The 24,286-nt window shown below is 45.1% G+C and overlaps 2 protein-coding genes across 4 annotated transcripts; both read left to right on the top strand.

Annotated features, from left to right (window-relative positions):
• Nucleotides 1-177: 177 nt before the first annotated feature.
• On the top strand, nucleotides 178-24,286 carry Hspa14 (heat shock protein family A (Hsp70) member 14). 2 transcript variants are annotated; one of them, XM_052156518.1, is made up of 14 exons: nucleotides 179-345; nucleotides 1,879-1,959; nucleotides 2,052-2,134; nucleotides 9,988-10,036; nucleotides 10,174-10,279; nucleotides 11,340-11,430; nucleotides 13,177-13,281; nucleotides 14,433-14,594; nucleotides 15,509-15,664; nucleotides 18,393-18,495; nucleotides 20,981-21,193; nucleotides 21,604-21,777; nucleotides 22,864-22,934; nucleotides 24,069-24,286. In XM_052156518.1, the coding sequence occupies exons 1-14, from the start codon at nucleotides 289-291 to the stop codon at nucleotides 24,145-24,147; spliced, it is 1,530 nt and encodes a 509-aa protein (XP_052012478.1). In that variant the 5' UTR covers nucleotides 179-288; the 3' UTR covers nucleotides 24,148-24,286. The 2 variants fall into 2 exon arrangements, with proteins under 2 accessions (XP_052012479.1, XP_052012478.1); XM_052156519.1 differs by lacking the exon at nucleotides 20,981-21,193 and having other exon boundaries at nucleotides 178-345.
• Msantd7 (Myb/SANT DNA binding domain containing 7) lies at nucleotides 2,054-8,472 on the top strand. Of its 2 annotated transcripts, none has more exons than XM_052156520.1 (3): nucleotides 2,054-2,134; nucleotides 3,994-4,730; nucleotides 5,215-8,472. In XM_052156520.1, the coding sequence occupies exons 2-3, from the start codon at nucleotides 4,169-4,171 to the stop codon at nucleotides 5,739-5,741; spliced, it is 1,089 nt and encodes a 362-aa protein (XP_052012480.1). In that variant the 5' UTR covers nucleotides 2,054-2,134; nucleotides 3,994-4,168; the 3' UTR covers nucleotides 5,742-8,472. The 2 variants fall into 2 exon arrangements, with proteins under 2 accessions (XP_052012480.1, XP_052012481.1); XM_052156521.1 differs by lacking the exon at nucleotides 2,054-2,134 and adding an exon at nucleotides 2,160-2,907.

Genomic DNA, 24,286 nt, shown 5'->3' with positions numbered 1-24,286 from the left:
TGACCCTCTTCCGGGCCTTTCGGGCTTGAGCGTGCGCGAACGGCGTGTACGCCGGGCTCCAAAGGAGCGCGGGGTGATGCGCTAAAGCTATTGGCTAGCCGTTCTGAAGAAAGGCGGAATCCTTATGCTGATTGGCTGCGACTAGAGAGGCCGGCGCAGCGGACCGGACGCAGGAGGCGGGCGGGAACGTGAAGTCTCCGCAGTGCCTGATGGGCTTGCTCCGAGGAGGCTTGCTGTAGCTGCTGAAGGGTCGAGCTTGCCTTGAGCTGCCGTGGTCTCCGCCGCCTTATGGCGGCGATCGGCGTGCACCTGGGCTGCACATCAGCTTGTGTGGCTGTCTACAAGGTGAGACTGGGAAGCTGTCTCCGGGTTTCGTGGTGACCACCCTGTTCTCTGGGCTCCGGGTCATCGGCCCGGGAACCGTGCGTGCAAGCAGTGGTAATGTTGCGGGTTCTCGGCTCTGCCTCCAAGGCCAAGCACGCTGTATGGTGGGTGGATGCGGAGAGCGGGATCTCGGATACTCCAGGATGTCCTGGACGTCTTGGCTGCTGTCTCCTTTGAGGAGTTTTAGGAACGAAAAGGCCACGGGATATCCAGAGCAGTCTCCGGGATCTCAAGCCTGCAGGGTGCACTTAGAAAACCCGGCCATAGGATGTCCAGAAGAGTTCAGAAGACGTTAGGGCTCCAGGATGCCTGGAAGAGTCCTCGGGGCGGGGGACATCGTTCTTGTAAAGATGCCTAGAACAAGCCTGGATGTCAGGACCCCCTGGATGCCAGACCGGTCCTAGTGACGACTGACCGCAAAGTCCCTAAGAGGTCACAGTGACGTCACGGGCTCGGGGTTCCTGGAGGTGGGAGGTATTTGGAATTCTGAGCAACCAGAAGCACTGTGTAACTGCGCTCGAGGGAAGGGTACCTAGTTAAGAATTGACACTTGCTGAACACTTGATGATTCTAGAACTGAGAACTTGACAAGGAACTATGGACTTTTTCTCCTGAATGTGATTTATAAGGAAAGCCCCAGGGGAGTAGCTACTGCATTTGTAGGGAAGCAGGGGGGAAAGCTGTATTTGTGGGAGAGTTATGTAACCGGGCTTGCTAGGTATAGAATGTATACATTTGATCCAGCTTACTGCACAGAACTAAACGGAAAAAAATGTGTGGAATAGAAGCTTTTTATTAAAATAAAAGAAACAAGCTGGGCGGTGGTAGCGCAGGCCTTTAATCCTAGCACTTGGGAGGCTGAGGCCGGCGGATTTCTGAGTTCGAGACCAGCCCCGTCTACAGAGTGAGTTCCAGAACAGCCAGGGCTACACAGAGAAACCCTGTCTCGAAAAATAGAGGAGAAAAAAAAGAAAAGAAAAAAAGAAACAAACAAATATACATAGTGGCAGTTAAAGGACCAATTTATAAAGGACAATCTAAGAGAGACACTGCCAATCTAGTAAGGCTTTGCAAGGTGGAGCAGTCTGTGAGGACTGAACTCTGGTAGCCTTGTGCTTTTATTGATTGTTAAAAGGCCTTTTGGCAAGTCAGTTACTGAATACCAAAACGTTTTCTTGGATCTAGTTGTGTGAAGGAACCATTACCTTAGCAATTATGAGCCACTGCAAAACTTCCTGGTTTGCCTGGAAGGCCTTGCTACTGAGGTCATGCAAAGGCTTTGAAATTCCCAAAGCAAGAGCAACCCCATAAATCCCAGTCACTGATTATTTATAGAAGATGACTTCAAGGCCTGAATGGGCATCATCACTCAGGCACCCGTGTGACTGCTCAGGTACAGTGACTTTTCTAAAATTCCATTACAACCTTCAGATATATTCAGTGAGATTATGTATTCTGGTGTGAGAGAACTAACCCTGTCGTGTCTTTCTTTAGGACGGCCGGGCCGACGTGGTTGCAAATGATGCAGGGGATAGAGTCACGCCAGCCATTGTTGCTTACGCAGAACGTGAACAGGTACCATCTAGCACCCTCATTGGTTGTTCTCGAAAACAATGAAGAGTCTCAGTGAAACAATGAAGCATTGATGATGCGCTGCTCTTTTTCAGGTGGTTGGACTGGCAGCGAAACAAAGTAGAATAAGAAATATTTCAAGCACAGTAGTGAAAGTAAAACAGATCCTTGGCAGAAGGTATGATATACAAAGTACTTTTAAGGTGTGGTAGCCAAAAAAAAAAAAAAAATGCTTGCACATTCTGGTTATAATGCTAAGGAAAGGAGAGACACTCTGGTCTATTTAATGGCCGTTACTTTAGGGAGCAAGCACTCCTGTGGGTTTGTTCAGAAGTTCGCCTCTTGCTGCCAGGTCTGATAGTTCTAATGAACACCAGCACTCATTTCTGGTCATTTATGCCAGTCACAGGTGGTTCTTTGGGCTTTTTTGCATTCTTATATCTGCTTGAACGGAGTGAACTTGGATCGCTTTGTAGGAATTTGAAGATTTCTCTGCATGGTGATTGAGTTTTGCAAGATCTCTTATCATTGGTCATCATTTCTGCAGCTACTGTTGGTTTTCCTCCTTGGGCCCTTTGTGACACTTTTTGGAACCTGACTTTTCCATTTGACTCACAAATGTAATCGTTGGAGAAGTAGCTTAATTGATATCTTAAGAAGTAGGTCAATCATCTATTATGACTTTAATTAGAAGATTCCAGAGGCTTGCTTGCTTCCCCGTACTTCTGTCTCTTTAAATTACAGATTATCCTAATAATTGGGGCCCTTTCATTTTCTCTGGAGTAGCAGTGCTTGACGATGTTTTGAGCGCTTTCGCATCCATGATGCTATTGAATCCTCTCAACATCCCCATAAAAACTGCTCGGCCAGGGACCATCCTTGGATATTTACAGATGAGGAGGTCAAGGCACCCGTAATTTGTGCCTTTCCCAGGTTACAGTGGTGCATTAGGTAAGCCTACGGGTCAGGACTTCTAACCCTTAGCTCCCCACCCCACCCCACCCTTTTATACTCCCATTATTAGAATGTAAATATTAGACCTTGCCTTGTGTTGAATTTAAAACTTGGAGATTGTTAATTAGATTTAATACTTCATTTACGTATGCTTATTTCATGAGCTTTTGCCTGCTTACACTGAACTTGATTTCACAGTTTTAAGAGAACGAATTCTGATGTTTTCTGTGTGATGATTATATCCTTTAGCGTTGGTAGGTACTACTAAGCACATTAAAATGTACTGCTAAGCATGATAAAAATAAATTGGCATCAAATGTTTTTGAATCATAAATGGGGAATTGTGAAAGATCTTGAAGCCAGAGTCAGGGAGGAGCCAGTATTTTTTAAGTAGCCTTCCCTCTTTGGAGAAAATAGGCAACCAGTGTATTATTAGGTTCACCATTCCTGTCAGCGGTACTGTCCTACAAGGCTGTAGTTGAACATCACAACCAGAACACTGCTGCTGATTCAGTCAAGACAGAGAATGTCCCGGTCTGGACGCCCTGCAAGCCAGTGGTGTTTGGATTTGTTTCCTTTATGCCGTCATGACTGTCATCCCATGTTATGTCCTTTGTATCAGCAGACCAGCTTAAGCTTGCTTTTCTGGCCTTGAAAGTTGAATCTGTTTAGCAAGAGTGGACCAATGAGTCTCGTGGGTAACACATAGACACACCATAATAAATGGACCACCGTCAGTCAGAGCCCAGTACCTTCAAACACACCCCTAGGCCACGGCCCCGCTAATCCTTCTCTTGAGTTGGCTGCCTCAGGCTCGGGTTGTTTTCCTTCTTGACCTAACTACTGAACCACACATGGGTTATCTGGGGTCTCAGCCCTGGATGTGTTTAGCCCTTTTAGAAGAGCCAATATCCTTCTGTCACCAAGCCACTAAGCCCACAGTCCAGCACTTCCCATGGGTGATGAACTCCCAAAGTCTTGGCCATACCCCATGGGACCTACACACGGGTAGCACTGCCTGTCTTGCTGCCAGGATGATCCTTACCCCTGCCCTGTAACTCTCGTTCCCCTCTGGCCTTCCAGCCGGAAGTGTGGCCCTCAGACCTGCCTTCTCAGCATTGAGCCCTGGGAGGGAAGAACCGCCGGGCTCCTGGAAACATGCTGAGAACACACAGAGCTTCCCCGGGCCTTTAAAGCTGTTCCCTGCTACCCAGCTTGCTTCAGTGGCCTGCCTGCCTGCCTGCCTTCCCTGCCCGCTATGGCCGCCACCAATAGCAGTGCGGGCATCCGTTGGTCCAGACAGGAGACACGGACTCTTCTCTCCATCCTCGGCGAGGCTGAGTACATCCAGCGGCTCCAGACAATGCATCACAATGCAGATGTCTATCAGGCCGTGTCTAGGCGAATGCAGCAGGAGGGCTTCCGCCGCACAGAGCGCCAGTGCCGCTCCAAGTTCAAAGTTCTGAAGGCATTGTATTTAAAGGCCTGTGTGGCCCACACCACAAGTGTGGGGGATCCACCGCACTGCCCGTTTTATGATACGTTGGATCAGCTTCTTCGGAACCAGATAGCGACTGACCCAGACAACTTCATGGAGGCTGCTGCTTGGGCCAAGCACTGTGATCAGAATGTAGTGGCCTCTGACAAGTCAGGCGAAGAGGCAACCAGCATTCGGGAAACGAAACAGGCTCAGGCAGCTTGTCATCGGCGTATTTTGCAAACAGTTAATGAATCAGATGAGGATTGTCACCTGAGAATCAGTGACCAGACGGAAGAAGCCAGTGACCTTGAGGACTCCTGGGATGAATCCTCGGGTGCAGGTAACTCCCAAGCATCAGAGGGACTGGGTCTTAGAAGAGTTTGGATCGTACCCTCTTGAGCATAACTCTCATTTCTGTCTCATTGAGCCCTCTTTTTAAATAAAGTACTCTCAAGTTTTTAGCTATGACCCTAGGGATGTAGTCACACTCTTCACACGTAAAGTCATGGTCTTTCAGAACATCCTAGACTGGGCATCATTTGTGCATGTTGGGCAAGTACTCCAACCCTGGGTGACTGGTCTGACCTTGGGCGTTACTTGTAATGGGTCTTTAGGAATACATGGTGGGGGAAATGAGTCGGATAGCCACATGAGAAGCATCTTGGAGAACACACATTCATTTTTATAGCTGGTTAAAGAAGCCAGAATATCCACATTAAAGAATCCCAAGAACTACATACTTTGGTGGCTCAGCTCTGTTGCTGGCTGCGAGCGTTTCCTTAGCAGGAGCATCCTCTTTGCAACACTGTGGCTTTGTTTTTCAGGGTGCTCTCAAGGGACCCCCAGCTACAGCAGCTCCCACCACCTTTTCAGAGGTGCAGTTGCTCCCTGTCACAGCAGTCCCGTGACCAGACTGGGTGTGTCGAGGGAATCCAGTCCCTGCACCAGCACCAGCCGGAACCCTCTTGGGGCAGCCTCCTCCGCACCACAGCCTCCTGGCGCCTCTGCACGAGTTGCTTTACTCTCTGGTGGCGATAGACCTCTGACCCGGGAGCCCTCCCCACGGTGGGCAAGACGAGAAAGGCGCTCAGTGGCTAGGACCATTGCAGCTGAGTTGGCCAAAAACAGGAGGCTGGCACGAGAACTCGCCAAGAGAGAGGAAGAGAAGCTGGACAGGTTGATCGCTATTGGTGAGGAGGCCAGTGCCCAGCAAGACACTGCCAATGAGCTGCGCAGGGACTCTGTCATCGCAGTCAGACGCTTGGCGAGCGCGGTGGAAGAAGCAACTGGGGCTTTCCAGCTAGGGCTTGAGAAGTTGCTTCAGAGGTTGATTTCAAATACCAAAAGCTAGGAACTGACTGAATGCACACCTTTCCCAGACTGGTACACGTCTATTTCTAACAACCACATTCTGGAACCTTCTGGGACCCTGGCTCCTTCTCCTTCAGAAAAAAAGGAACAGATCAACTGTTAATACACAGAAGAGTAGTGAGTGCCTTTTCCTAAGATGTTCCGCTGATGGAAACACCCTTGAGGGACGAAAGAGTGGCCTAGTAGAAACCAGAAGGACCCAAATCCAGGAACTACCTTGTCCTGGCTTCCTCACAGTGTGGGGCAGTTTCCTTTACCTCTATGATGGACTCCTCATCTTTCGAGATCAGTAGTCATTCCTGTCCTGCCTACCTCACAGGGTTGTTGTGAGGATCAAGTGTCTTATAGATGTGAAAAGGCTTGAAAGTTTCAAAGCACTATACACGTGCAAGGTACTAATGCATTTGCCCTTGGCTAAGGGGAGCTGGGTAAACACAGTCATTTACACCATACACAGGTGTAGCGGTGTCCCGTGACCTCATTGCTTGAATCTATTACTGTTTAATTTGTTGGCCTCTTAGATTGAGGTCCCCGCTTCGTACGTCTCTCTGTGGCTCACTAGACTAGGCACGATTGCATTCGTGTCTTTGTCTCTGACAGTCTCACTGCTGTATCCCTGACCTGTCTACTAGCAAGCACTCCTTAAATCCAGCCAGCTCCCCTCCTTCGCTTTCCTAGTTCCTGGTCTCTAGAGAGAAGAGCTTCTGTTTGAGCACTGTGGGAGGTAAATGTCTCATATTGGTAGATTTTGATACGGTAAAATAGTGACTGTTTTATGAAGTAGAAGTGTAAGTAAATTCTTCGCGTTTAGTATTATCTGAGGCTCTTTAAATGCATAAACTGTGTTCACCTCATGGTTGCCATTTGGACACGGAAATAGCCTGGATTAATGCATTTGCATCTGTCTGTCTCCAACCTGCGTGCGCCCATTGCCTTTGTTTCTGTTAGCGGGTGTCCTGTTCGGGCCCTACCATGTTACTGAGGGCAAGCTGAGATCCACAGTTACTTGTTTCCAAGTGCTATAAACAAGAGTTGTTACGGTTAGTGTGTGTGATGAAAGAGAACAGCTTCTTTGCCCTCAGCCTGAAGAATGCAGGAAGTGGTGAAGGCCTCTGCCTGGAGCCTCTTTAAGCTCAAGGCCCGAGCAGGCCTACCTCCCTGACCCAGGTAGACTTCCTTGAGAGGAGGTGGTGACACTGAACTGGTTCTGAGTGGGTCTTGTAGAACTCTAGACTCACAGGTAAGAAGCTTGGGGATTTAAATGCCCTTCTGCCATTCAGAAGCCAAGGAGAAATGAGCAGATGTGTTGGGAGAGGTTTGGGATGTTGGAGTGGGACAGGGTCTGTGTGTGTGTGTGTGTGTGTGTGTGTGTGTGTGTGTGTGTGTGTGTGTGTCATATTGTTGTCAAGGGCTCAGTGGAAGCTAGAAATTGGAATTAGTAAAGGACAAAAAACAAAAGAATGAACGGTGGGACCTCATGGGACCAGGAGTAGGTGGCAGAGAGCAAGCTGTAGAGTGTGTGCTGTACGGTGTGTGCTGTACAGTGTGTGCTGTACGGTGTGTGCTGTACAGTGCTTTGGAATCTAGCTGGACAGCCCAACTCCAGCCCTGCCACTGTTGTTGGCACCGGGTACGACACACCCTTTTTGTGCCTCGATTTCTTCTTATCTCCAAGTTGAGGAATGTCTGCTACATCATTTTTATAGTATCTTTCAGTTCTAGAATTTTAAATAATATGGTAAAGGTAAAAATGAAGAGCTATTTATAGTATTTTTAGTCAGTGGCTGTTAATGTGTGTTTGAAGTACTGTTTACGGTTGTATTTAAGGCACCCTCTCTAGTGTGGACGTTGATCGCTATGCTGGCGGAAGCTCTAAGCATCATACCAGATGGACACCACTGATGCCTTTCTTTTCTTGAAGTGGATATATAAGTGTGTGTTGCCTTTTGTTCGAGGCCATGGTGTGTAAAGGTGCATATCTTTTGTAACCAAATAAAGCTAATGTAGGTCATAGTATCCTGGAGAAAGCAGAGAAGTACTTTAACAAGACCTAGGCCTATGCCATAAGGATCTACGGTGGCCATGTGTGGAAGGACATCTACTTGACATGGGAGACGGGCTAGAGCAGAAATGGAGTTAAAGTTGAGGTCTCTAGAAAATCCTAATGGGCAGAGTAAACAATTAAGAGAATAAGCCTCAAGGTCCCAAGAGTTAACAAGAAAACATGCACAACAGTCCAGGAGACAGTGCATGGTGCAAGCCATGTGCAGGAAGGCAGGCTGTAGTCCTGCCTGAGCTTTAGGCCTAACCCGTTACCTCCTCCATCAAGCCTTTCACCATTCCGTTACTCAGGTTCCTCCTCTAAAGTGGGAACTAAGCACCTACCTACCTCACAGGGGTGTTGTGAGGACCAGTGCAAAGATGAACGAAGGTACAGTTAGATTTGTAGACACGGGGTATAACAGGCTGGGGAAGGACACCCCACCGCATGTGAGTGCGGGTGTTGCCAAACCTGGGCCTCGACCACTGTAAGAGATACAAGAAGATAAAAATAACATGGGTATGCATTGCTGGTGAGATGTTGTAGTGCAGTGGGAGATTCGGCTCCTCCTGCAGGACACGGTGTGAATGGGGGCTGTGCAGACCAGTCGCCCATCTTTGTCATGTAACTTACTCCTGCTGTAGACAAATAAAGTTTTGACTTGTGTGTAGTTGTGGGTCTGTCCACTACTTTCTAATGGTAACTGATCTTTGTCGCCTCCGTCCTGCTTCCCGTGTGTCTACCTGTGAGACTCCAGTGTGGGCTATGTATGTCTTGCCCTTGTGCCCTATGCACATCCTATACCCAGATCGAAGAGGCCCTCTTTGCCCGACAGTTAAGAAATGAATTTGTAGAGTTCTATCAATTCCTTGAAAATACCTTCCTTGAAAATAACCCTGTATTATTCATTAATAACTTACACTTTTTACAGTCAGTAGATGTTCTTGTCTTTTTGTTTTTTCCTACCCTCCCTTATAATAACTAGGATGAAGTCCTTATGGTTTGGAAAACACGAAGGCCAGGCAATCTCATGAAAAAAGAAATTTCTTAAACCCTACAGGATAGGTCTGGTTGTTGGCCAATTACATCATTAATCATCTGTGACACGGGGCAAACTTCCTACCTCTGGCCTCTACTAATTTGTTCTCAAATTAATTTTTCGGTGATATAAGAGAGGTAAAATGAGCCTGCGTGTGATTCCAGAGTTCTAAACCAAATGAGCCTTTTTTAAACCCTCAGGCGGAGGAGGTCAAGTTCTCAGATGACTCCTGGCCCACTGTTGTCCACTATTAATTTTCAATTCCTATTAAACTTTTAAGACTATAGAGAAATGCCACAGCTCCTTAAAAGTCTACTAGAAAAGGTATAGACGTGTATTTTAATCTCTATGTGAAATTAAGCCAAGGATCAACGTTCTTTGAGGAACAGAATTAGAGTGGTCAGCTAACATGTTAGCAGAAGGCTGCTGAGGTCAAGTCCTGGCTTTGTCCCCAAAAAGGCTTTAAACCTCAGAGAGGGTTAGCCTATAATTGACCTACCCTCTGAAATAATGCACACCTAACCGGTCCCACTTGGTATTATAAGGCCTGAATGTGTAGTAAGTGTGAAAACAGAGACAGTTGCATCCATTGGTATCTTAGTACTTATTATTATTAGCATCTTAGTAATATGCCTGTTTTTTATTTGGTATTTTATTTGAGACATTAGTCTATAATATCATGGCATATACATACCTAGACTATAGCTTTCTATATACAGTGTTCATATTTTTGCTCAATTTTGGTATTGGGCATTAATTTTCAAGTATAAAAACCAAGCAACAAATGTGAGTTAGGTATTCACCCTGAATTTAGTGTTACAAAAGTCCTTTGTATCTCAGTGGTTGGGTCTTCAGGATTGTGGGTGTGAAAATGAAGGGTGTAAGATTGTTGATTGTGTTCAAATTCAAAAATGTCTAGCAAGGTCCGAACAAGAAAGCTAATGCTTTCAAATATAATGAATAAGAATCACAGTTGTTGTAAACCCTCCATTAAATTAGAGCTCCTGTGTTATTATTGAGCAGTTTAATAATTTTGTTGGCATATTCTTTATCTGTTCAGTGGTGTGAAAAGTACAGACTTCACCTTATGTGTCTACAGTATTAATTTTTTAATGCTGAGGTATCTTTATATTTCCCTATAAACAGCGCTGCTGATCCACAGGCTCAGAAATACATCACGGAAAGTAAATGCTTAGTAAGTGTGGCTCTTTTGCTCCCCCCCACCCCAAAGTAATTAACTGCCAACGGTCATGACATAGTGTTAAACTGAAACTCATCTAAAGTTTTATTCAAATTTATTCTATATTTGGCATAATTATGATTTTTTTTTAGGTCACTGAGAAAAATGGGAAATTGCGGTATGAAATAGATACAGGAGAAGAAACAAAGCTTGTTAATCCAGAAGATGTTGCCAGACGGATATTCAGTAAAATGAGAGGTACTGCACAAAAGTTAACAACTTTATTTTGTTTTACAACTTCTTGAAAAATATTTTCATTATTTATATGAATGTGTGTGTGTGTGTGTGTGTGTGTGTGTGTGTGTCTGTCTGTCTGTCTGTCTGTCTGTATATGTGCATGTGCCTGAGGTTAGAAACATCCCCTGAAGCTAGGATTAGGATTGGAAGCTGTTTGAGGTGGGTGCTGGGAATTGAACTCAGCTCCTCTGTGAGAACTGTACATGTTCATAACCACTGAGCCACCTCTCCAGCCTGATAACTTTAAATGACCCCTTAAAAGAGTGGGAGCAGTGGTTCCCAGTGCTGAGGAGTTGGAGACAGATGCATGCTTGGGTCCTTCTGGCTGGCCATTTTGGCCTACTTGAGTTCAAGGTGCCTGTGCACACGTGTGCGCACGCACACACACACACACATACACGCAAAAAGGTTTGATGTAAAACAGTGAGAGATTCCACAAATTAGCAGTTAGATCTAAACTAGACTTTGCTTGGGTCTGAGCTTAACCTTCCCTGTAAGGACGGGTCATGCCTGAAATGCTTGGGACCAGAGGTATATAAAATTTCAGATTTTTTAAAACTTGGGGATATTTACCTAGAGTCTGCCAGTTAAGAATCCTAATTCCCAGGTGGTGGCTCATGTGGGAGGCATAGGCTAGCACTCTGTGTGAGTTCGAGGCCAGCCTCTTCTACAGAGTGAGTTCTAGGACAGCCAGGGCTACTCAGAAACATTATTTTTAAAAAGGACTCTTGAGAGGCAAGGCAGTCCTTATATAGGGTCTCTTCTCGTTTGAAACTAGTTCCCTGGGCCCAGTCTAACTTAGATTGTTGACAGTCCAAAGCTGAAGAGCCAAGCTTTGGAAAGCACCTGGTTCTGTGTCCATAATCCATCATGAGTACCACGAGAATCGCCGCATGCCCTAAGCCACAGGAGGGACCTTTGGTGAGAAAAGTCAGGCTTCAGTTAAGAAACTGCAGAGAGCTGCGTTGCTCAGCTTGTGTCCTCACGATATCCTTATTGGTGTCTGCTTGTGAATGTACAGAGACTGCACATTCTGTCCTGGGCTCAGATGTGAATGACGTAGTTGTTACCGTCCCATTTGACTTTGGAGAAAAGCAGAAGTCTGCTCTGGGGTAAGTATAACTGACTTAACATGGTTAGTTAAAAGAAATACAGATTATACTCAGTAATAAAATGTGAAGTTATCTTTGGAGATAGCTTCGGAAGCACAGCATTTATTTCATGGTAATGTCATTAGACACCGTGAGCCCCCGTGCTGTTGTGATGGGAGCTGGTTTAACTACCAGGTTATTAAACTGCTTAGGCATCAATTTGCCTGTCGCCTGTAGTTGAGGCTTATGTGGGAAATACATAAGAATGTTGCTTAAAAAAGTAATTACTGAATGAAATGGGTGCTGTAAAGAAACCACAGTAGCAGCTTCATAGGTAAAAGGGAAGTTTACTCAGAACCTGGGGTTGTCCCTGGGGAAGCAGAGGGAGGCGGGATTCCCAGGGCTGTAAGGGAAACATACCTGAGCGGACGGGAACCTGTGGGCCAGCGTGGAGGGCTTTGAAGTGTGTGACAGATACTTGCTGACTAGACTCCACAGAGCCTAGACGCTGGTACAGACCTTACGTGCTGTTAGGCACCAGTCAGTGGAAGAGCCAGAGGTCCCTTTGGCTAGAGATAAGGAGCCACTTCTTTTCACTGGGTAGAAGTTATTTTCCTCAGTCCCTAAGGGGACGCTGGCTTTTGTCTAAATGCCAGACTTTGGGAAAGGAGATTTCTTGAGACTAGACAATTATTATTTTAGTTCTTAACAGCAAAACCAGAAAACGGAGATTCTGCCCTCACAGGTCATGAGATGCAATTCTTAGCTTGCAGGTCCTTACTCTGCTCCATAGAGTTCCGCCTGTGCTTTGGTAAGCAGAAAACTGCTGTATTTACTTGTGGGCCCAGAGGAAAGAAATTGGAAAATCCCTCAACGTTCTAGACATTTTTTACGGCTTCCTAAAATTTATAATCACGGGTATTTATTTGATTTCTTTATTCAAAAATTACTGATTTTTTTTTAACCTCATAAGACACAGTGTATTCAGAGTGAGCACATAGGGATGCGTGAGATGTGTCCGACCTCTCAGAGCTGACTCTAACCATGACTGTGTGCTTGTTGAGTCAGAGGAGAATGTTCTGAGCAATATGGAGGCAAGGTACAGCTCATAGACTTTCAGGGCCAGGAGACTCCCCAGAAGTAGTGAACTTTAAAAAAAAAAAAAAAGATATTTTTGAGAGCTATCTTGCATTTCTCTCTATTTGTGTGTGTCTGCATGTGTATGGTGTGTAAGTGTTTGCCCGGGCTTCGGCGGCCAGAGGGCCCGACAGGGGTCCTCTTCACTCTCTGCCTTACTGTCTTGTAAGCCAGGCTGTCTCACTGACCCTGGCACTCACCATTTGCCTGGGCTGGCTGGATATCAAGGATCCTGCCCTGCCACCTGACTTGTTCATACACACACATGCACCCTGGCCCAGCACTGTAGTTACAGACATTTTGTTTTATGTGGGTGCTAGAGATTCAAATCCAGATCCTCATGTTTGTGTAGAAGGCCTGTTTACTAACTGAACCACCCCATAGCCCTAACAGGTATTTTTTCATACTCGATATAAGCACAAACTATTTTAGCAAAACCACAGGCTCTGAATAGTGCATTTGTAAACAGAAAGCAAGCTCTAGTCGGTTCCTTCCTTTCCACGGGTTCTACTTCCTCGCACTGTGTCTTCTGGAGTATCATTTGCCAGAGCATGAGCCTGTCAGCACAGCTACTGGTGTATGACTGTGTGTGTTGTGATACCCCATTCACTGAGCGCAAATTGTTCACAGGGAGGCAGCTGGAGCGGCTGGATTTAATGTGCTGCGGTTAATCCATGAGCCGTCAGCAGCTCTCCTCGCTTACGGGATCGGACAAGACCGCCCTACGGGGAAGAGGTAAGCCAGGGCTCTCCTTGTCAGCAGGCGCTAGCAGCCCAGCAGCAGGTGCCACCTTCACTAGGGAATGCTCGCCACCCGTCCTGCTGAGCTGTGGAGGAGATGGGAGAGCCGGAAAAGGCGAAGCATTGACTAACTGTGGAGTGGTCGCTCCAGCTTCCAGCCAGAGCACCGTTGATCTCGCTCTGCTTCAGAGTTTAGACATGTTCCGAGACAGCTGGTGTCACGTTAACAGAGTTGATGGCCGCACACATTAGAGAAACTCATTAGATCTGGTGTTAACCTTTCCAAATAGTTGGACCCAGCCCAAATGTCTCATGGCCAAAGAAACTAGTGTGTATAAATCTCTAGGAAGTTATTTTGAGGTTAAACCAGATTAATGTAGAAATACTAGAAATTATGAGTTCTGCTATTTATTTAAAATATATGAAGTAGGGAGCTGGTTTCTACTGTCCTGCATTGGATCCATAAGCTATGTTATTAACTTATAAAATATTTACAGGATACCTGTATTTAATTCTTTTCAGATTCATAATAATCATGAACCGATTGTTTGACTTTGAAAACTTAGTGTTTTCAAACCTAGTCACTCAAAAAAATAAATTCTTCAGTTAACTGACTGAAAGGAGCTTTGATTTGGTTTCTAAAGGTTGTGAGTTCAAGGCTCGGACCAGCACAGGTGACAGGAGGCAAGCCGATGACCCACCCGGGCTGTAGACTTTCTTCCTTAGGATTTAATTAATTCTTTTAGGTATATGAGTGCTTTGTCTGCATGTATACCTGCATGCCTGAAGATAGCATCTGATCCCATTATAGATGGTTGTGAGCCACCCTGTGGTTGCTGGTAATTGAAAACCCTGCTCCTCTGGAAAAGCAGCCAGTGCTCCTACCTGCTGAGCCATTTCTCTGGACCTCATAAATAGATTCAAACGAATGTCTCCAAAAGTACAGTCTGGGGATTCAATTCCCAGCAACCACAGGGTGGCTCACAGCCATCTGTAATGAGATCTGATGCCCTCTTCTGGTGTGTCTGCATACAGCAACAGTGTACTCATACATAAAGTAAATCTTTATTTAAAAAAAAAAAAGCATAGTCTGGCTTTAAAATGTTGTGATTCTCAGTGAGTGACCCATTCTTTCCTCTCTCGAAGCCATGTTTTGGTGTTTAAGCTGGGAGGAGCATCCTTATCGCTTAGTGTCATGGAGGTCAACAGTGGGATGTATCGGGTCCTTTCCACAAACACCAGTGACGACATAGGGGGTGCGCATTTCACAGACACCTTAGCACGGTACCTGGCTTCGGAGTTCCAGAGGTGAGTGCCCAGGCCAGTTTGGCCGAGGTTCCACTCCAACAGCTTTGTTGGTTTGGTCTGCCAATTTAAACTTGTCCTTTGTTTTTTTTCCTTTTCTTTTCTTCTTTTTAAGATTTCTGTGGCCAAGGAGGTTAGCTCAGCCTCTTGTAGAGGAACTGAACTCAGGTCTGATACACTTTCAACAGCTGAGCCCTCTCTTTAGTCCCAGTGTTTTAAACTGTTCTGGAACAAAGGAAGATGTTTTTCTCATGCAGAAACCAGGTGTCTTCATCTGTAATTACAGCGTCCTCAGCAGCAGAGGCCAAGCCAGCAGTGCACTTTTTAAGCCAGGCATGGAGGTGCGCATTTGTAGCCTCAGCACCTGTGTGAGGCAGGGCAGAGGACACTCAGGGGACACTCAAGTTGAGGACAGCTTCATTTTTTTTCTTTCTATTTTTTAAAGTGTGATTTCCCACATGGAATAAAAATGTGCTGCTTTTTATTATAAAGGTATTGCTTAACAAAACAGTTGATCATAAAGTAACCCACACTGCAGATGAGAGACTTTAATTTGACAGTTTTGGGGTGCGAAGAAGCACTCGAGCTCAGTAGTATTCACACAAAGCTCCCGCCACACACAGTTTTGTGTGGTGACTGTAAAGATGAGACACATCATCTCCGGTCTGATCGTCTTGCCTGCTATAGATTCTCAGATCAAAGAACAGTTTCTTGTGGTTACTTAATATATTCAAAATAGCATAAAACACGTTTTCCCTGAAAGGACCCAGACAGTATGCATAGGAAAGTTTAACAGCATTAGAAGCCATGTTACTAGTATTTGATTAATTTATTGTTGCTGTAATGGTATTTAGAATTTGGTGGCATTAAATTGTAAATGACCTAGAACCTTTAAACGTGAAATGTTACGCCTTTAGGTTGTTCAGACATGATGTGAGGGGAAATGCCCGGGCCATGATGAAGCTGACGAACAGCGCTGAGGTGGCCAAGCACTCTCTGTCAACCCTGGGAAGTGCCAACTGCTTCGTAGACTCCTTGTATGAAGGTCAAGATTTCGACTGCACCGTGTCCAGGTAAAACCGAGACCCATAGTCCAGACCCGCTGTGCGATCTTCCGGTGCGCAGCTTCTCTCTCTCTGGTTATGTGCAGTGCGCAGCTTCGCTGTCTTCTTGGTTATGTGCAGTGAGGGAGCGTCGTCGCTGTCCTCAGATTTGGAGCTCACTTTTTAACACACTAGATAGTTGTTACAGTTTGATTCCAAAGTTCTTTCTGTGTGTTTATTACTCTTTACTGAAGACTGCCCGCTGTGTGTGCCCACTCTTCTGGCTAGGCTAGCTAGCCAGGGAGCGGAAGTTACCAGAGGTCCCCCCACCCCTCACTTCCCTAATGCTGGCATTACAGGCACATGCTGCCCTACCCTGCCCTGCCCAGTTTGTTACATGGGTGATGGGGACTTGAAGTTAGGTATTCACCCTTGCAGAGCAAGTACTCATGCCCACTGAGCCATCTCAACGCTTTGTTTTGCATTTTGAGACAGGGTCTCATGTAGCCCAGGCTAGCCTTAAACTCACGGTAGTGGAGGATGACCTCTTGTATCTATTTCCCTGGTCCTGGGACTGCAAGTATGCACCACAGTGTCACTTTGGGCAGTAGTAGAACCCAGGACTTCATACATGCTAACCAAGCCCTTTACCAACAGAACTACGTCTCTAACTGATATTTTATGTTTTAATGATCTTTATGACATTTAACAAACAGACTTAAAGTTGTTTTTAATAGCCCTGTCTCTTAAATGACCCATGGCACGGCTTACAAGTGATTGCATCTTTATCCCAAAACCCAAGGGCCAATGATTAGCCGCTCCCCCGCCTCTCCCTTTGCATGTTTACTAGCAACAACTCTGGTTAGCCTGCTGCACTTTCCCCAGCTCTGACAGCCCAGTGCTCTAAAGCACGGTTAGTTACCCGCCAGCTCTGACAGCCCAGTGCTCTAAAGCACAGTTAGTTACCTGCTCTCTTGGATTCTCTTGCTTTGGGGCATCTTGCCCATCTTTTTCTCATAAAACAGCGTCTTTCCTTCCCTTGTCTATTCTGAAAATCCTGCTCCGTGATGCTTAAATTAAAGTCATGTTGGATGATGGGAAACATTACAGACACTTCCGAAGGAGCCTCTGTGGTAGTGGCTAGCTCTTTAGTATAGCCCAAAGGGCAGAAACTGTGTGAAAGGGCATTGAAGTCTCTTCAAAGGTTGAGAATCTTCATGTTGTTTCTATTTCTAGAATGCCTTACTGCCAAGTCTGTTCAAATACTCAGTGTGTGTTTGCTTATTCATATATGTATAAAAAGGAATTTATCTCAAACCTTTTCATACCATAGAGTATATTTAGTATTTATATGTAAGAAAATTTAAAATCACTCTCACTTGCATTTAAGAAATCAAGTGTGGGTCAGCGAAGTGGCTCAGCGGGTGAAAGTGCTCATCTCCCTTATGTCTGAGTCATGCAAACACACGGACAGTAAGTGTAACAGACGTTGTGTCTGAGTCATGCAGACACACGGACAGTAAGTGTAACAGACGTTGTGTCTGAGTCACGCAGACACACGGACAGTAAGTGTAACAGACGTTGTGTCTGAGTCATGCAGACACACGGACAGTAAGTGTAACAGACGTTGTGTCTGAGTCACGCAGACACACGGACAGTAAGTGTAACAGACGTTGTGTCTGAGTCATGCAGACACACACGGACAGTAAGTGTAACAGGCGTTGTGTCTGAGTCATGCAGACACACGGACAGTAAGTGTAACAGGCGTTGTGTCTGAGTCATGCAGACACACACGGACAGTAAGTGTAACAGGCGTTGTGTCTGAGTCATGCAGACACACACGGACAGTAAGTGTAACAGGCGTTGTGTCTGACTCATGCAGATACACACGGACAGTAAGTGTAACAGGTGTTGTGTCTGAGTCATGCAGACACACACGGACAGTAAGTGTAACAGACGTTGTGTCTGAGTCATGCAGATACACACGGACAGTAAGTGTAACAGGTGTTGTGTCTGAGTCATGCAGACACACACGGACAGTAAGTGTAACAGGCGTTGTGTCTGAGTCATGCAGACACACACGGACAGTAAGTGTAACAGGCGTTGTGTCTGAGTCATGCAGACACACACGGACAATAAGTGTAACAGACGTGTCTGAGTCATGCAGACACACACGGACAGTAAGTGTAACAGACGTTGAATACACGGGATAGACGCAGCCAGCCGGCACTCGTGGCCGTTGTAGAACTTGCCGTGTGTTTAATGGAAATTTCTGAGTTTTTCTTGCTGTTCATTAATGAAATGTAACTTTAAAAAGACTGAGTATGGAATAAGGCAGTCCAGCTTTCTTGGATAGTGTGTCTCAAGACTCCGTGTCAGTATGCAGTGTTCTGGGTGCAGAGTCCGTGTTGCTGTGGTGTGATGTCAGGTGTAAAGGCGTGGACATGGGAAGAGTGAAGCGTCCAGTCAATGGTGCTGTAGATTTACTGCTGAGCAAGCCGTGGAGCTCCTGTGCTAGTCTTTAGATGCATACGAGTCAGCCACAAGCAAGCCGGCCCTCCCTTTGAAGCGGATATAGCTATCTTCAGACATGTGTAAATGACCAGGGACACACAAACACGTGTGATAGGATAAGTGTCTGATAACGTGTAGATCAGTTCTTGAGGGATCAGTTACTGTCCTGAGAAGCCAGACTGCACTCAGTGTTTGCTCTGCCCTCTTCTCCCCATCCCACGGTCACGGTCACGTCCGCCTGCAGAGCAAGATTTGAGCTTCTTTGTTCTCCACTGTTTAACAAGTGTATAGAAGCAGTCCGGGAGCTCTTGCATCAGACTGGATTCACAGCCAGCGATATCAACAAGGTAATGCTTCATCTTTTCCCAGTTCCTCTTAGGGACAATTTCAGAATTAAAATTTAGGGAATAACGGTGTAGAAAAAATATGTTTCGCGACTTTTGTTAATGTTTAATGATCTGGTGAACTCATATGTTATGTGTATATTCTGTTTCTTTTCTCTCTCTCTCTCTCTCTCTCTCTCTCTCTCTCTCTCTCTCTCTCTCTCTCTCTTTCACACACACACACACACACACACACACACACAGAACCAGAATAGTTCCCTTCTAGTGTGTCTACATGTGAGACAGACACACATGAAGGATGTCCCGTGCACCAGCACGTTTGCTGGCCAGCGACCATCAGCTCTGAGGCAGGTTCTGGCCTCTGCCCCAGCTGGATAAGCAGGGCACGCGCGCGTGCAGGGCTGAAGTGATCTCCTGACAACCTTGCGGTTAGTGAGGAGTAGACTCAGGGTCTGGGGGATGACTTCAGGGACATAGGCAGCTGCATCATGGAAAGACCCTCACCAGCAGAGGGGGCATCTGCCTCCCTGATCTCCTGTCCACTTGCAGGCAGCCCTGCCACATTGCCTGCTGTCCCCCAAGCCAGCGTCTGTAACCCAGACGAAGGCCACGTGGGAGCTTAAGAGGTTTCCTTAGCTTCTGGAAGTTACAGCTTCCCTCTGGGGCAGGCACCGGTCCAGTTCCGTGGCAGCAAACAGCTGCACCCTGGCAGCTTGCTCTCTGTGTCTTACAAGGAGGAGGCGATGCTGCACTGTCGAAGTGAGTGGGTAGCTGATACGGCTGGTGATCAGTAAGTGTTGGTTCCCTTCTTCATCTGTCACAGGGCTCTGTCATTTAACAGTCACTGCAGTACAACTCTGAATTGTTTGAAGTATTCTTAAGTCCTAGACTGTTGCTGTGGATGTAGGCTTTTAAGAATTTAAAAACCCTGCTGGGCAGTGGTGGCGCACACCTGTAATCCCAGCACTCTGGGAGGCAGATGCAGGCAGATTTCTGAGTTCGAGGCCAGCCAGGGCTACACAGAGAAACCCTGTCTCGGAAAAAAAAAAAATCCAAAAATTCAAAAGAAAAAAAAAGAATTTAAAAACCCATAACTGCCTTTCGCCTGCTGCCCTTGCTGCAGCAGGTTCCGGGTCGCGTGTCTAGCAGACTGGCTGGAGCGCTGCTGCCCTGGCTTCACAATAGCAGGATGTAGGTTAAAGGAGCAGCCGCACGCAGTGCCTGGCCCATGGACTCGTGAAAAAGGATGAGCATTGGAGAATACCTGCTGCCTCTGGTGCTTCTGTTTCGATGTGGTATGGCAGTGTGTGCGGCTAGGCTCAGGCCTGTCGTGATGGCCAGTTCTCTTACAGAAGGGGCGTGGATGACTGAGCTTTATAGGCATGAAAACATTTCATCCTCACAAAAGCCTTCGAGGTAGGCAATGTCTGCACTTCCAGATGTTTTATAAAGCACGGGCACTACGGGAGTAAGAATAGATACTTAGCATCATGTTTAGGGTGGTGTGTGCCAGGAAACTAAAACCTAGTTTCCTAGGAGCTGTTCACTGTCGACAGTCATGGCACCACTGTGTATTTTCATCTGAAAATGAAACATTAAAAGCCAAAATCTTCCAAGGTTTGGTTGGTTTTTTTTTGGGGGGGGGGTTACAGTTCATTAATAGTTATATTTGTTGAATCATGTTAACTTACAGTTCACTGATACGGCTTTTTGTTGAATATAAGATTTGAAAAACATATTCTACATTTTTGTTCTGTATTTACTAGGATCATAAAATTTCAGGAAAATTTTTCCTTCCTAAGGAAAAAACAAACCCACATTAACAAACAAAGCTGGTCTTCTGAGCCCTCGCCTGCACATTGGTGTGGTCCCTGTCTCGTCCCACATACTCGAGAGCACTCGTGTTCGGCCTGGGCTCCGGGGATTGAATCTGGAGAAGCTCCGTTACAGGATGGCGTGAGTGGCCGCCGCTCACTCCTTCCCCGCTGTGTGTGGTCAGCGCTCTGCATATCCAGTCTCGGATGATGATTGGATGACTCAGAGAACCCGGGGGAATTTACAGAGTAGTTTTATATGAAGTTCTTCAGAGATGAGATTTAGTCAGGTGGCATACCAAAAGCTTAAAATTTTATACAAACATAAACATCTTTTTTCTCAAGGTCCTTGCTAGTTTTCCGTGGTAGAGGCAAAAAAAAAAAAAAATTATGGTGTAGTTTTCTTAAAAAAGAGATTAGTGATACTGTCTACAAAAATGATGTAGTGTACATACACATTTCTTACAAAATGTTGGGCTAATACAGAATATTAATTACTTCCTACTGTTCAGTTGACTTCATGACTAAGCTGTACCATATTAATCATAAGCCCGATATATATTGCTGTGCTGTATTTATCGTGTGGTTCTGTATCTTAACTTCATTGAGAGAAAAAGCTGATAAGCCCATTGATCCCGTGGGAGGGCTGGCTCATCCTGCCCTTCGTGTTCTAGGTCGTGCTGTGTGGTGGATCTTCAAGAATCCCAAGGCTGCAGCAGCTGATTAAAGATCTTTTCCCAGCCGGGGACCTCCTCAGCTCTATCCCTCCAGATGAGGTCATCCCTGTCGGTGCAGCCATAGAAGCCGGGATTCTGGTTGGGAAAGAGAGCACCTCAGGGGATGACTCTGTCATGATAGAGTGTTCAGCCAAGGATATTTTAGTTAAGGTGTGTTTAGTTTTCTATGCGTTTACATAAAATTATGACAATTGCTGTGAGCTTCGTTTATATTATATATAATAAGCCCTGTAACAAGTACAGTAAGAACTTTAACTTTACACTAGATTTTTATGGGTTCTTTATGTTGTGTCACTTAATATCTGTGGGACATGTTGATTTCCTCCTATGAAAATGAAAATACAACTTTAAACACTAGCTTCTAGCATTTGTAGAGAACTGTGCGTCAGTATGTAATTAAAGATAGGGAGGTGGGACTGGGGGTTGTACCTGTGGTTTTTCTCTCTGCCTAGTGTCCAGAGTGTCGGTGAGGACTAGGTATTTCCGTTACAACAGGAGTATTGGGCTAGTCTCAGTTGAAAAGACAAACCTCGTGCTCATCTTGCTTTCCCGCCTCTCAGGGAGTAGATGAATCGGGTGCCGACAGCTTCACGGTGCTCTTTCCGTCCGGAACGCCGCTGCCAGCCCGAAGGCAGCACATGCTGCAAGCGCCCGGCGGCTTGTCTTCTGTGTGCCTTGAACTCTATGAGTCTGAAGGAAAGAACTCTACTAGCGAGGAGGCCAAGTTTGCACAGGTAAACACAGAAAACTGGACATTACAACTTTGTCTCAGGCAAATATTTCACTTTTCCTCCTGAAGTCAATTCAGTTAACATCTCCATTAGCACAAAATATACGTACTCTGGAAACTCTTAAAACTAAGTTGCTTCTCCTTACTCACTTTTTGAAAGTGAGAAGAAATAATTGGTAAGCGTTATAGAACAATACGAATGAAGCCATTTTGTGTTTACACTGCTTCTCTGTGCCCTTGGCTCATCTGGTAATTTGGCACCTGGAAGAAGAAAAGATTTTTCGGTTTGGTAAATACCAGACGCCATAGGAGGTAATAATGTTCAAACAGAGCTGCCTGCCTCAGTTGTCCTCTGACCTTTACACGCCGGTCAAGACTCGAGCCCATACACACGTGCACACAAAATAACCAAGAAAAAATAATTTTGCGGAAAGAAAATTGCAGGCAGGGCAGTAGTGGGTGGCACACGCCTTTAATCCCAGCACGAGGAAGGCAGGGCAGGTGGATCTCAGGGAGTTTGAGAACAGCCAGGGCTACACGCAGAAACCCCGTCTTGGAAAAAGAAAAAATAGAAAAAGAAAATCGCAGAAGATACGTAGAGCCGAGTTGGGAAGAGAATGTTTCTGGCTCCTGTCTGTTCACACACCCTTTCCAAGTGAGTCACGGGACAGTGACTTGTAAAATCCTTAAACTTGATCTTGGCAGAGTCTATGATGCAATGCCAAACTTATAACTGGCTGTTTTGGAACACCTGTCTTTCAGACACTAGGAAATTACAGACTTTCATAACACCTCTTGCTGACAAATGTTACCCAAAAATTCTGTATATTTCTTTTAAATGGCTAGCATTCCAAGTATACACAGAAAATATACTTAAGGGTAATTATCCATCTCACTATGGGTGATGACTTACTTACCTCCAAAAGTAGTCTGTTCTTTTGAGGACAGTACTTCCTTAATTTCTGAATTCTTTCTAAATGGTAAGATAGTTGAAAACTGCCCCATTTTAAAATATTTGTTTTGGTTAGAACTTTGATCCTTTAAAATAAAGTACTGAATTATTTTGTTTGTTTTGTTTTTGCACAAACAGGTTGTGCTCCAGGACTTAGATAAGAAAGAAAATGGATTGCGTGATATATTAGCTGTCCTTACTATGAAAAGGTACAAAATGATATGTTTCCAATATTAATTATGAATATTCTCTGAAACTTGGTCCCTTTAGAGCTCGGCTAAATTATTCTAGGCAAATCATTTCTTAAAACACTGCAGTGGTTTTCCTAGTGAGAGCTTCTATTTTAAAAAACAGTGTCTGTTGAGTGATTAGCAGCCTTGTGTGTCTTCTGTTGTCCCTTTTCATCTCTATGGGGAAACTCCAGGAAATTTGTTTCTAGTTAAATTCAGCTGGTGCCATTTATTTCCTAGCAAGGCAGTCTTGTCATTGTATATTTCAAGGAAAAGTTTCTCATTGACTCCTAATGCCACTTTCATTAAATCTATTCTGAAAAGAGTCAACCTGATTAGGTCATTGAATACTATGGACTACAAAGAAATTCTATCACTTGAGTTGAATATGGGTAGATTTTCACGTAGATAATCAAAACATTTATATTAAAGGCTATGAACAGTTAAAAATAATGAACAGTGTAAGTAAATTATTAAAATATTGTATTTATTAAGTCATTTATTTCAAGCACAAAGAAAACAAACTGAGAACAAGCACTGAATCCACTCAGTGCTGTAGGAGCTTACCCAGTTGTCTGACGTTTGGTGATGTGTGACTGACGGAAGACACTCCTGCCTGGACAGCCAACTGCCACCTATCATTACATTGAACCCACACAGCTCCGCTAGTTAGCTAGAAAAGCAAGAAGGATAGGCAATTACTACACAGAAGACAACGATGTTTTTTCTTTTCTTTCTTTTGTTTGTTTGTTTGTTTGTTTGATTGTTTGTTTTTAGGAGCAATATAGTGTGTAAACCATATTTGAAAAGAATATCGAACTCATCAGATGGGCTTACCATAGCCTGGCTTTGGAGTTGGCATGATCTGTCTTGAGCTTTGTAAAGTCTTAAGCATTTTATTGTCTTGGATTTCCAGAGAATTTAGCTATGATCTCAGAGGTCTAGATGTAAATCTAAGTGTCTCCTAGAAAAGGCACATGCCAAATTTAAAGACACAGAACTTGTGTTTAATCTTTATCTTAATAAACTTCTTTTGAAAATTTCCAAGTCCCCCTCAAAGACTGGGTGTTTGTAGACACTGAGCTTACGAACCACGTTTTCTGTCTGTCTTAGGGATGGCTCTTTACAGGTGACCTGCACGGACCAGGAAACCGGGAAGTGTGAGGCCGTCACTGTTGAAGTCGCGTCCTAACTGTTCAGATAAACCAAGACATTTTTTAGAACTATAATATCAACATTATTTGGTTTTGAGTATAAGTGTTGTTTATAATAAACTGCTTTTTCAATGAAGGTATAAGCTATGTTTCTATTAAAATATAATTCATTAGTAA

Source organism: Apodemus sylvaticus, chromosome 14 (genome assembly GCF_947179515.1).
Source record: "Apodemus sylvaticus chromosome 14, mApoSyl1.1, whole genome shotgun sequence".
Taxonomy (NCBI): Eukaryota; Metazoa; Chordata; class Mammalia; order Rodentia; family Muridae; genus Apodemus; species Apodemus sylvaticus.
Note: the sequence above shows the minus strand (reverse complement) of the source record. Positions and strands in the feature narration are given on the sequence as shown.